General features: G+C 41.6%; 1 protein-coding gene across 1 annotated transcript in view; it reads right to left on the bottom strand.

The window, feature by feature from the left end:
• Positions 1–13,513, bottom strand: part of LOC136884116 (gamma-aminobutyric acid receptor subunit alpha-6) — a 246,966-nt gene that overhangs the window by 16,797 nt on the left and 216,656 nt on the right. The window contains exons 5-6 of the mRNA XM_068229794.1: positions 10,665–10,885; positions 1,876–1,958 (exon numbers count right to left, since the gene is read on the bottom strand). Of these exons, the coding sequence (XP_068085895.1) occupies positions 1,876–1,958; positions 10,665–10,885 (304 nt within the window). The remainder of the gene's footprint in view (positions 1–1,875; positions 1,959–10,664; positions 10,886–13,513) is intronic.

The raw sequence follows: 13,513 nt of genomic DNA, 5'->3' as shown, positions 1-13,513 counted from the left end.
ACCTTCCTTGGTCAACTCTTGTTCTTTAACGACTCCGTCGGTATTAGGTGTCGAGGCCGAGGGAGTCTTTCATTTTCACGCCCTCGTCTTTCCTTGGCCGACACCTCCAATTTTCGAAGTGTCGGACCCCTTTCACTTTTCCTCTCTGTTTAGTGTTAATAGATGCCCATTTGTACTTCCTCAAGGGGATACGGAACGGTTAAAATTGTCAAAAACATCATTTTATATTTAAAAAAATATTTTATGATTCTCTAAAGTCTGCTCTTTAAAATGATGTATAATACATTATAGTTTAACCATTGAAAGTTGCCACAATTTAAATTTGTACTGCGCTAGCAATGAGAAAATCGTCAGTAATGGCTGCGAAACCGAGGTGAATTACATTGCCTCAACTCTGCGATTATGAATGCTAGGACGTAGGGACTTCTTGCAATCAAGAGTACATTCTTTACCTTTTGATTCTGTAGTGGCTAGACTGCACTATTTTTGATTGTCTTTTGTTTATTCCTTTTGTATTCCATGACATGCATACTTCGAGTTGTTCATTTTTGATGTTTGATATTAGCTGTGAATATTTAGTAACTGAGGTTCAAAATGCCAAGAAGTAATTGTGTTTTTAAGAAACGAAGGAAACATTGCTAAATGCCTGGTATTACAGGAACTAGGACTGAAAATAGGAAGGAATTGTGTGAATGCCATGAAGGAGTTGGACCGAGAAAGACTATGGAAAGCAGAAAGAATGGCTCAGGAAGTGCAGACAAAATCTAAACAATCCAGAGACAAGGCTAAAGGGAAGCTGGAAGACCTGTATGAATCACATGAAGATATAGATTCTCCTTCGTATGGTGCAGGGATGCATTGAAGTGTGAACAAGTGTATGGAAAATTTTAACTGCAGTTTCCTCAGTTTCCAATTTTTTCAAATGTATGTTCCGTTTCCTAGGTGGCTATTTATCACAGAGTTGTGTAATTTTCATCATGAATTTGTCCCATATTGGTTAACATTTTAACGGAATGATTTCCTAATTTAAGTACAACTGTTTGGGATTTGGATGATTTATTAGGAAAAAAAAAATCATTCGATTTCTTATCTGCTTAAAAAATATATGTATCTGAGTCCCCTTAAGTCCAATTAAAAACACTCCGTAAATATGTCAAGTAAGGGTTGAATAAAATGTAACAAAAATTTCATTTTCATAACTTTATTAGATCCTGAGGAAAAGGCACATGAATGAAACAAATTTAACATTGGTAAGATAGGCGACTCTGTATCCCCAAACCACCACCATCATCACCTGTGAGGTTAGGCGTACGTTTTTACAGGTAATTAAAGACATTTATGTCGGTCATCGGGCTGCGATGAGGATTGGTGGTTGATGCGTCGCTCTACATTATATGAACACTGCGGATAAGTTTGGCATTGAACCCAGGTTTTTGGCACGCAGTCTAGTGATTGGAAATTGTACACCACAACTCCTCTTACTCTGATGGTCAACATTCTGATTCAAACTTTCGCCGTGTGTAAAGGGTTATTAATTTATCGTGTGGCTTTTAAAGCCTTGCGTCAAAACAAAAATACCTGCATCTGGCGAAGCGAACATTTCCATATGAAACCACATTATTTCTTGCTCCTTTCTCTTTAAATTTGACTTAAATTGACACTTTTTTGTATCACCCATAACAAGGTAAATTGTTTACCACAAAAACTGCAGTGAAGTAGTACCAATCAACACTAAAAAACATGTCCAACAAGGAAATGAACAAACAGACACTGCACTGGAGACATACTGTAGGATATTTCTATTTCAGAATTCACTGATGAATTCTTTTCCAAATTTATTACGTGCTAAATGTTCTGAAGAACAAAAATACTCACAGCTTCCAAGTATCAGAGGGCAGGATTGCCTGTCCATAGGGAAGTTCCTGAGTTCCATAGGGCATTTGGCTTTGATAGTCAACCTGGAAAGAAAATTAAGTATTTTAAATACGGTACGGTATGCGACAAAACCCCCGCACGAAAATGTTAGGAGGTATCAGATCCGGTGAATTTGGGGGCCAAGGAATGGGTTCATCATGATTACTATTCGGCGCAGCAACTTTCATGGGCACTGTGATGTGGCCTTTCTCATATCAAGGGAAATGTTCGATAAAGTTCATAGTTCTTTGAAAATGTTTAAGAAAAAGACTAGGTAAGCAACTGATAGGTAATCTGCCACCTGGGTGACAGCCTTAAACGCAGATCATTGATGATTGATTGATGATTGATTGATAAATGTAATTCATAATTATTTTACATTTTTATAGTACAGAACAGTCATATTATTTTTAATATTTTCCATAATACTTACGCAACACATTGTCTAGAAAATGAATTGTATCATTATCTTAAATATACTGATAACCTGAACGCATTAATGACGTTTTTAATATTATGCATCTTCTGAATTTGACGAAAATGAGCATGCAATTAACTTTAAATTCAGGGAAAGCAAAGAAAAAAGCAAAGTCATCTTCGTGAAGGCCATGCAAGTCCTTGGAGGGTTGGAAGGCAAAGGCTTCCACTATCCGTAACCTCGGCACTTGGTGGGGTAGTGTGGTTAGCTGTACTCCCGACCACCTTGGCTCCCAGGAATTAACCTGGCACTCGTTTACGTTGTAGGCTGAGTGAACCTCAGGGCCATGTCCACATCCGGAAGTGGAAATCTCGTTTCTTAGGTTGTTCGATTTCTTGAAGTAAAAAAAAGAGTCCAAAATAGTTATTCTAGAACCGTCAATACATGAACCACAGCCTTTCACTAGTTCACTAATTCATTATTTAATACCTGAAAATAAATATTAATCATAATAAGGGAGAAGAGATCACTATTCTTACTCTAATGTCGTCAGAGATACCCTATTAAAATTTTTGAATTAAAATCTCTGTAACCTTCCTCTCAATTCAAACAGTTTGAGCGTCCTGTCAACATTCATCTACTGGAACACGCTGTTGACACCATCTCCCCTCCTTATTCACTTCTCCTGATTGATTGATGTAATCAATTTCATCTTAAATTAGGTCGAAGTAATTCATATTGTTCCAAACACTTCTTTCTCAATTTTCGCAACCTACAAATAATTTTATAGAACCTATTGATTGAGAGTGAAATGAAGTGAGCAATTGCGTATATTATCGGGAAAACAATTGAGATTTAATTAAAATTTTGACAGATAGCAATTTTTCTTAATTAATTGTGGAGAGTTACAGTAGAAGCGCTCTCTTCGTTGGTCGAGAACTAGATCGTTAATTTTTGTCTTCCTCTTACGTCTTCCCGACCTAATTCTTTTCTACGCGATAATTAGCTGTGACTGAGATGCGGCTCCGTTGTCTCGTTTTCTTCAAATCAGCAAAAAGCGTTTGTCGTACCTTGAGGAACGCATATTGTAAATTTATGTTTTGTGAATCTGTGTTCGTAATAATGGAACATCCTCTAAGAGATAATGAGTGTAATAAAAACAAAAAATAAAAAAACAACAACAAAGCAAAGTCATCTCCGTACAGGCTATGAAGGCCCTTGGAGGGTTGGAAGGTAAAGGCTTCCACTATTCGTAACCTCGGCACTTGATGGGGTAGAGTGGTTAGCTCTACGCCCGGCCGCCTTTGCCCCCAGGAATTAACCTGGTACTCATTTTTGGTGTAGGCTGAGTGAACCTCAGGGCCATGTCCACCTCCGGAAGTGGAAATCTCGTTTCTGAAATTTTACGACTTCCTGACGGGGATTCGAACCCACGTCCTACCAGGAGAACCGAGCACGCCTTTACCGCCTCGGCCAGGCAGCCCCTATATAATGAGTGTAAACGTGCTAAATTCTAAAATGTTAAATGATAGCCCAAGAGGTAGTGTGCCAGATGATAAAAAATATACTATATATACAATTCAGATTAACACTAAGGGAAGTAGAGATATTTTTGTTCTTCCTCTCAACCCGTCTTATTATTTTTTGTTTGTTTTATTTATAGGACCCCAATTAGAGTGCGGTTCCAGTGTATGGGACTCTCACCAGGAATAAGCCTACTTAATACGAGAACTGGAAAAAAATCCAAAGAAGAGCAGCTCGATTTGTTCTGGATGTTTTCCGACAAGCGTAGCGTTACGAAAATGTTGCAAAGTTTGGGCTGGGAAGACTTGGGAGAAAGGAGACGAGCTGCTCGACTAAGTGGTATGTTCCGAGTTGTCAGTGGAGAGATGGTATGGAATGACGTTGGTAGACGAATAAGTTTGAGTGGTGTTTTATAAAGCAGGAAGGATCAGAATGTGAAGATCAAGTTGAATTCAGGAAGTCAATTTGGGACGACAAATTGGGGAAAGTGTCCGCCTCTGTGGTGTAGTAGTTAGTGTGATAAGTTGCCACCCCCAGAGGCCCGGGTTCGATTTCCAGCTCTGCCACGAAATTTGAAAAGTAGTACGAGGGTTGGAACGGGGTCCACTCAGCCTCGGGAGATCAGCCTCGATTCACACCTCAGCCATCCTGGAAGTGGTTTTCCGTGGTTTCTCACTTCTCCTCCAGGCAAATGCCGGGATGGTACCTAACTTAAGGCCACGGCCGCTTCCTTCCCTCTTCCTTGTCTATCCCTTCCAATCTTCCCATACCCCCGCAAGGCCCGTGTTCAGCATAGAAGATGAGGCCGAGGTACTGGTCATCCTCCCCAGTTGTATCCCCCGACCCAGAGTCTGAAGCTCCAGGACACTGCCCTTGAGGAGGTAGAGGTTGGATCCCTCGCTGAGTCCGAGGGAAAAACCAACCCTGGAGGATAAACAAATTAAGAATAAGAAATTGGGGCATGTATTCGTTTATAGGAAGAGGAGTTAGGGATTGGAATAATTTACCAAGGGAGATGATCAATACATTTCCAAATTCTTTGCAATTGTTTAAGAAAAGACTAGGTAAATAACAGATAGGGAATCTGCCACCTTGGCGATGCCCTAAATCCAGATCAATGGTAATTTATTAATTGGTTGATTAATTTGCTTTACGTCCTATCGATTCAAATATGTATTACGGAGACGATCAGATAGGAAAGGGCTATAGGAGTGAGAAGGAAGCGACCTTGGCCTTAATTAAGGTATAGCCCCAGCATTTTGCCTGGTGTGAAAATGCGAAACCACGGGAAAGCATCTTCAGGTCTGCCGGAAGTGGGGTTCAAACCCACTATGTCCCGAAGGCAAGTTGACAGGTACATGACTCAATCCGCGCAGCCACTTGTCCGGTAACCCCTCTTCTCTTTAACACGAATCGTAAGAAGTGCGAATGATGAAAATCCTAATCTCCCTTACCCTTAACTTCCTCCTCAATCCTTTTCTCTTGACAGGACGTAGTGGAATTTCATGTTTTTGCTCTTCTGATTTCCCTTCTGTATGTGTGGCGGTCTGTCACTCTAACGTTAGCCTCGTTCAAAGATTTCCCCACTAGGGGCTGGAGCTGGTCCTCACATCTGATTGGATGTTTTCCTCGCGGTCTCTTGCCATTAATTATTCCCTCCACCACATGCATCTCCAGGGTGCCTGTTTTCCTGGCCATAGTACAAACAAGTACCGGAGGTAAGCCTTGTTGATCTGCTCAGTAAGTCTATTCTGGATGCCTATACTTGGGCTCGTGACAGTTGGAGTCTGACATTTGAGCAGCGAAAGTAGTGACTTCGAATTACGCTGCGTTGTCATAGTTACCTCCATCTGCGGCATATCACCCTTTCATATAGGCTTTCATATAGAGCTGTCTCTGTGGATCAGTGGTAGAGTGCCGGCCTTCGGATCCCAAGATAGCGGGTTCAAACCCGGCAGAGGTAGTCGGATTTTTGATGGGCGGAAAAAAGCCCAATCAACACTCCATGTCGTACGATGTCGACATGTAAAAGATCTCTGGGTGACACATGTGGTGTTTACAGACAAAATTCATTAAATCTTAGCCTTAGACGCCCAAGAGAGATTCGGTTTACTTGCTCTGCCTTCTAGTAGGCCTAGTGTAAAACCGAACATCGAAATTGACGAGCAGACAGCCAGACGACGTCAAATCGAAATTGTCCGCACACGATAGCTGAGTCCATACGATTATTATTATTATTATTATTATTATTATTATTATTATTATTATTATTATTATTATTATTATTATTATATGCTGAGTGTTTAATAAAGCATGTAGGCCTAGTGAAATTTAATAAACGTTTGTCCTGTTCCTAAGCTCGTGCTAATAATTCGAGAATTTAAGGGGACCGAGTAGTGTTAACGCGGGTGCTACGACTAAAAAAAAAAAAAATACATTCTTAATACCGTCTAAGCTACCTGAACAATCTTTGTGAGATTTTGAAGTGTTGTAACAATGACTTGTGGATATACATATGTTGAATTCAGTAGGGATTGATTAATCCAGTACCGAGCTCGATAGCTGCAGTCGCTTAAGTGCGGTCAGTACCCAGTATTCGAGAGATACTTGGTTTGAACCCCACTGTCGGCAGCCCTGAAGATGGTTTTGCGTGGTTTCCCATTTTCACACCAAGCAAATGCTGGGGATGTACCATAATTAAGGCAACGGACGCTTCCTCTAGCCCTTTCCTGTCCCATCGTCGCCAATAAGACCTATCTGTGTCGGTGTGACGTAAAGCAACTTGCGAAAAAAAAAAAGATTAATCCAGTGAGCAGTGAAGGAAGTTATCAATTTTTAAAAACCGAAAAAACACCCCACTGCTTTCTTGTGTAGCTCTTTCTCGTGATCTAGGTAACACACAGTCATGAATATTGGTAAATACAATTAAATGCACATGCTTAATATTAATACCCTGTGGAAGATTTGTAGTGATTGCTTTTATGGATGATTATTTTTGAGCCCATTTTAAACAATTTTTGGTTTATATTTAATTATCTCAATAACTACTAATTAAATCGAACCCATTCTGCTGCAATGTATGTGCTGATACTTGTTCAGTATACGATACTGATATTTCGTCTGTAAACTTTGTAGTTCCCGAGTAGAAGCTACATAACTGAGCAAAAATATCATTTTGAGAAAAAATGAGGTTCGAGTAAGAACTTGCCCACGATTTTAAATCATTCTTGTGTTCTTCTCATTCTGTCTTCCTTGGTTGAACATTCAGCTGCTCTGTTGCCAAAATATATGCGTTCTCTTTCTCTCTTTCTGACGTTCATAAACTCCGGACGCCGGCGAAATTGTACTTTGCTCAGTAATTTCATCAGAAATATTGTCTTGACATGCCTGTTTCTTTTCAGGCGGCGTATGCTGGTTTCCACGGAATTTTCGTTTGGAAAACACTTAGAAAATAAATTACAAGCAAGACACAAATTACTGAACACAAGCACAATGTAAACCAAAAAGGATATGGCATGTAAACATGAACATTAAGAAGGCGGGAAAATAATTATTGAAGATTGTTAAAGCAGACTCAGGCTAGCCAGTGAGACGAAAGGAATAATCCCCAAAGACAACAAACTTTACCGCTCTCAGTTACACGAAGTAGAAAGTGAAATAATGCTGAAAAAAAAAAAAGAAAAAAAAAAAGAAAAAAAGAGTGCGTGGCATAACGTCTCCATGGTTACATTGAAATATCCATAATGAACTCATAAATGCTCCTAATAATAATGTGTTATATATTATCGTAATCGGGAAAGAGAGGAAATTTTTTTGATCCTATAAACAAAATTAGCCATTTTTGGCCATTTCACACTACCTGGTTCCCTTAAGACAGTACACGTCTTTGCTGATAACATTGCATAATCGCTAACAAAATCATCAATTTCTGACAATACCCTCAACAAATGCACACATATTAGGAACATAATAGAACTGTACAACTAGCCACTGATTAACTTACAAAAAAACAAAAACAAAAAAACTTAACAACGAAAATAATATTCAGAAAACAAACACCTAAATACATAAGTAGCAACACAGTAGCACTCCGAATAATATCACAGAAGCGACTGGGTGAAAGCCAACCCTCGTGGCGATAGCTTCCTTAAATGTGGCGTCACTGTTTTCGTTGCCATAGCAACAGGATATTTTCGAGCAGCGTTAGTCAACTTTTTCTCGCCGGTGGCGCTAAACGTCCGACTCCAACTCTCGTGGGCCTTAATATAGTTCAAGCAAGGGCGTATTGGTTCGGTGTTCAGTCGAACAAATGCGGAGAATGGGTGGGTAAACTCGCATTTTAAGGCTCTTTTTATTTACTTGTTTCATTGTCCACGTCTCATTTTGCACAGGAGGCAATGGAGAATATGAAGGAGTGAGTAGTTACAGTGCAGGCCCCGCGGTGCCTGGTTCTTTCCCGGAGGCCCCGGGTTCGATCTCCCGCCGAGTCAGGTATTTTTTCTTGGATCCTGAGGACTTGTTAGAGCTCCACTCAGCCTGCGTGATTAAAATTGAAGAGCTATTTGACTGTGAGACGGCGGCCTCAGTCTAGAAGCCAAGAATACCGGCTGAGAGGAGTCATCGTGCTGACCACACGACACCTCGTAATCTGCAGTCCTTCGGGCTGAGCAGCGGTCGCTTGGCATGGCTTCTTTTTTTTTGAGTAGTTAAAGTGTAACTAGTACGGTCCTTCTATATCCTACTCAGCTTTGTGGTCCCCCTGTGGGTGGGGGCTTTAGAATAACACCCATAATATCGCCTGCCTGTCGTAAGAAGCGACTAAAAGGGCCCCAGGGGCTCTGAACTTTGGGGCGAGGGTTGGCGATCACGGGGCCCTTAGCTGAGTTCTGGCATTGCTTACTTGTTCCAGGCTCCTCACTTTCATCTATCCTATCCGACCTAGTCGTTCTTTTCCGACCGCAACGCTATTAAAGCATTCGAGGCCTATTCATTTTCACGCCCTTCCTTGTTCAATAGTGTGTTTTTACAGGTATGTTATAGTGTAATATTTATATTGAACTAGTGTGTTCGGCAGACTGAAATGCGTTTAAGTTATATTTAACTGAGTCGGCACTTGAAAATATGGCTTCCTTCTTAACGAACAGAATAAAAAATTTAGTCAGTGTGTCATCATATTCTCCTTCTTGCACAGCAGATTTTATGTTAAATGCTCTTCTCATCATCATCATCATCGTCATCATCATCTTCAGTGTCGTCATCATCTAATTAATTTGTCACAATACATAACCCAACCTATGGAAAATAATGTCGTTAAGTGTAAGAGAGGGGCAAGCGCTTTAACTTCACTACTTGTAAATAAATAAATAAATAAATAAATAAATAAATAAATAAATAAATAAATAAATAAATAAATAAATAAATAAATAAATAAATAAATAAATAAATAAATAAATAAAATAATACGAAGGTCAATCAAATATAAACGGGATTTTTGTTTTTGAATATCGACAGCTGGTAGGACCAGCCCCGCGCTTCTGCTATGCTTAGGTGGAACCGTTAGGAGTGGGGAGAGCGTATTGTTAGATATTTCCCGCCGTTTCATCAGTAACGCTCACGATGTCGGAGCAACAGGTGCACCCCTCCACTGCGCAACGCATAATTATAAAATTTCATGCTCGCGAAGGCGGAAATTTGTCAGAGATTGACTGCACAGTTCGTCGATCAAACATTATCAAGGAAGCGTGAGTTTGCCTGGCATGAAAAGTTCAAGGAAGGAGAGAACGTGTGGAAAATCAGCAATACGATCGCCGTCCTTGGACCAGCATTACAGATGAAAACATTCGTGCGGTTAAAGACATTATTGACGACGACCGACGGACGAGAGTATCAGAAATTGCAGAACAAGTCGGAATCGGTTATGGGAGCTGTCAAGCAATCATCACAAACAACCTACATTTCCGTAAAGTGTGTTCCAGATGGATCCCTCGCCTTTTGACCGAAAATCTGAACTTGAGACGTTTGGAGTTCTGTCAGAGGCTTACAGCAAGGTTTGCGGAAGAAGCTAATGCAGTTTTGAGCCGCATGGTTACCTGCGACGAAACATGGGTCCACCATTACACTCCCGAATCCAGACAGCCAGTAAGGAGTGGCGGAGGAAAGGGAAGGCAGCACCAGTGAAAGCCAAGACTCGATTGTCAGCTGGCAAGGTTCTTGCAATCGTTTTCTTCGATGAGCGAGGCATTTTGCTGATTAACTTTTTGCATGAGTGACGCACAATCAATGCTGCTTACTACTGCGAGCTGTTGAAGAAGACGAGGGTTGCATATCGCCGCAAAAGATGAGACCAACCGATTCGACAGGTCATCATCCTCCACGACAATGCGCGGCCCCACACTGCAGCTCTAACTGTCTCCAGGCTACAGGAAATGCACTGGACTACACTTGATCATCCTCCTTACAGGTCGGACTTATAGCCCTGCGATTTCCATTTGTTCGGACCGCTTAAAGAAGCTCTAGGAGGCCAACGGTTTTAAGATGACGACAGTGTGGAAGACTTCGTGCGCAACTGGCTGGTGACATGGACCCTGTTCTTTTTACGGCGATGGAATCAAAATGCTGCCCATACGCTGGACAAATGCATTTCCAAAGCAGGAAACTATGTGGAAAAAATGAATTGCAATTGCCTTGTGTTTTTCAAGAAATGAATTTAAATAAAAAATAAAATACTGTTTATATTTGATCCCCCCTCGTAAATAAATAAATAAATAAATAAATAAATAAATAAATACATCCTAGGAAGATTACTCACCTCATGGAGTAAAGAATATCTCCATCTTGGCTGATCCTCAGCAGTTTGTTAGGCACCGTAATTGTGTGCACGTACGAGTTCTTCCCGTTGTAGAAGTAAGTGTCTGGCCTCCAGATCCTCTCTAGCATTTTAATACTGAGACTGAGGCTCTTGATGGGGCCGAGGAAACTAAGACGGGAGTCGCGCCAGTACTGACGAAAGTAGCAGTCCATGGAGTAGTCCTGTGGAGATGTAATAATGCAAATAATAAAACGGGAAGTTACACAATTTATCATGAGGTTGAAGAACAACAAAGCAACACGAGATGATGCAACTGTAGCAGAACTTCTGAAAGAAGCAGGATAACCAATGGTTAAAATACGTAGGCTGCTTTTCTAGTAGTGGTAAGTATTTTCTAGACAATAATAATGGTCTGTGGCCTACGCCTTGTGCAAGTCTTTGGAGTAGACGCCCTATAAGCGACCTGGGCGTCTGTGAGAATGGGGACCTACCTGAGATGAATTCTAATGATGAAGACGACACAAACACCCAGCCCCAATTAACCAATGAAAGTTAAAATCTCTGTCCCGATCGGAAATCGAGCCTGGGACCTCTTGAACTAAAGGGTAGCTAGCCATGGAGCCGGAGATTTTCTAGATACATAGCACACGTACAAGGTGCTAAGTTTCGATGTAGCCAGCAGCGTTGCGTACAACGTGTTTCCAAAGACGCGGAAGCCTTTGGACACAGTCGACACTGTCCAATATCTGGATGGTGTCTGCAGAACGTCTTCAGCTGTTTGAAGGGAATCCCGCTCAGTGGTGCCATCACTTTAGGGATTAGGTCGAAATCGCAGGGTCACTTTATGTATAGTCCACCCATCATTATGCACGAGAATGCAAGGCCGCATGCTGCAGCAGCGGTGTCTGATTTGTTCACTTGCTGGGGCTGGTAAGTGTTCTACTACCTACCATACTCTCAGGATTTAGGTCCCTATGACTTCGTCATAGCGAGGAGACAACGCTACAAAGAAACAAGATGACAAGATGACAACGCGACATAACAATAAGGTGACGGAGTGATCATACTGAAGATAAAGGGAGAACGAGTCACTGGGGATTGATACACCAGAGCCGAATGAGATTTTGACCAAGCTCAGTCTCGAACAATGTTATTATTTTTACGTGGTATTAACTACTTACGGGTTTACGGACGCCGAGGTTCTGGATTTTCCCTTCAGGAGTTCTTTTAAGAGCCAGTAAATCTTTCGACATGAGAGTTTACCTCTGATTCCAAGTGGGCAGGTCCGATCCTGGCTCAGTCCGGTGGTATTTGATTGAGCCGAGATCCTACCCATGAACTTAGGCTCAGAATATTTCATCTCTGAAATGTCGTTCACTTCCACTGTAGCTAAAAATATTTTCTGCTAGTGATGAAAACGCCGAAGACAGTGTGAGTGCAAAATGCTGGTTGCTTTCGAACTTATTCATACATAGTGCACCATGTTAACAAAATGCTCCGACGATAAAATAGAAATATATGTATATAAAGTTAATTTCAAGTAGTACCAGAGGCCCCTTCGGCTGCAACTAACTGCCACTGTAACTAAAGTGCATCAATTAATACTCGAAATCTAATAAAAGTAATAAATAAAAGAGCATTAGATACATTTAAAACGATTAAAAACTAAACAGTCCGCCTCTGCGGTGTAGTGGTTAGCGTGATTAGCTGCCACCCCCGGAGGTCCGGGTTCGATTCCCGGCTCTGCCACTAAATTTGAAAAGTGGTACGAGGGCTGGAACGGGGTCCACTCAGCCTCGGGAGGTCAACTGAATAGAGATGGGTTCGATTCCCACCTCAGCCATCCTGGAAGTGGTTTTCCGTGGTTTCCCACTTCTCCTCCAGGCGAATGCCGGGATGGTACCTAACTTAAGGCCACGGCTGCTTCCTTCCCTCTTTCTTGCCTATCCCTTCCAATCTTCCCATCCCTCCACAAGGCCCCTGTTCAGCATAGCAGGTGAGGCCGCCTGGGCGAGGTACTGGTCATACTCCCCAGTTGTATCCCCGACCAAGAGTCTGAAGCTCCAGGACACTGTCCTTGAGGCGGAAGAGGTGGGATCCCTCGCTAAGTCCGAGGGAAAAACCGAACCTGGAGGGTAAACAGATGATGATGATGATGAAAAACTAAACATCTAGGAGATTACAATGTTAATTTTACCATTTCAGAAACATAGCCTATAATAATAAGGAAAAAAAAACAGTCATCTCCGTACAGGCCATGAAGGCCCTTGGAGGGGTGGAAGGTAAAGGCTTCCACTATCCGCAACCTCGGCACTTGATGGGGTACAGTGGTTAGCTCTACGTCCGGCCGCCTTTTCTCCCAGGAATTAACCTGGTACTCATTTTTGGTGTAGGCTGAGTGAACCTCAGAGCCATGTGCACCTCCGGAAGTGGAAATCTCGTTTCGTAAATTTTGTGACTTCCTAACGGGGATTCGAACCCACGTCCTTCAGGGCGAACCGAGCACGCCTTTACCGCCTCGGCCAGCAGCCCCTTAATAACAAGGAAGAGAAGACATAAGAGAAACCTACGATGCACTTTAATGCCGAGGATGAATTAAGAATAAAACTAAACATCCAAAATGTACCTAGGAGATTATGATATTTCGTATTATTTAATTAATTTGGTGAAAAGTGGGAATATCACACTTTACATCTGCCAAGAAAACGGTATTCAGGTCAGCTTTTCTTCATTCTCGCGTTAGTGTGTGCCGGTTATGGTATTCCTATACTAGGAACTGTCCAGTTTCGACAAAAGAGTAGCGTTACAAAAATGTTGCAAAGTTTGGGCTGGGAAGAACTGAGAGAAAG

The sequence above is a fragment of the Anabrus simplex genome, chromosome 12, assembly GCF_040414725.1.
Source record: "Anabrus simplex isolate iqAnaSimp1 chromosome 12, ASM4041472v1, whole genome shotgun sequence".
Lineage (NCBI taxonomy): Eukaryota > Metazoa > Arthropoda > Insecta > Orthoptera > Tettigoniidae > Anabrus > Anabrus simplex.
Note: the sequence above shows the minus strand (reverse complement) of the source record. Positions and strands in the feature narration are given on the sequence as shown.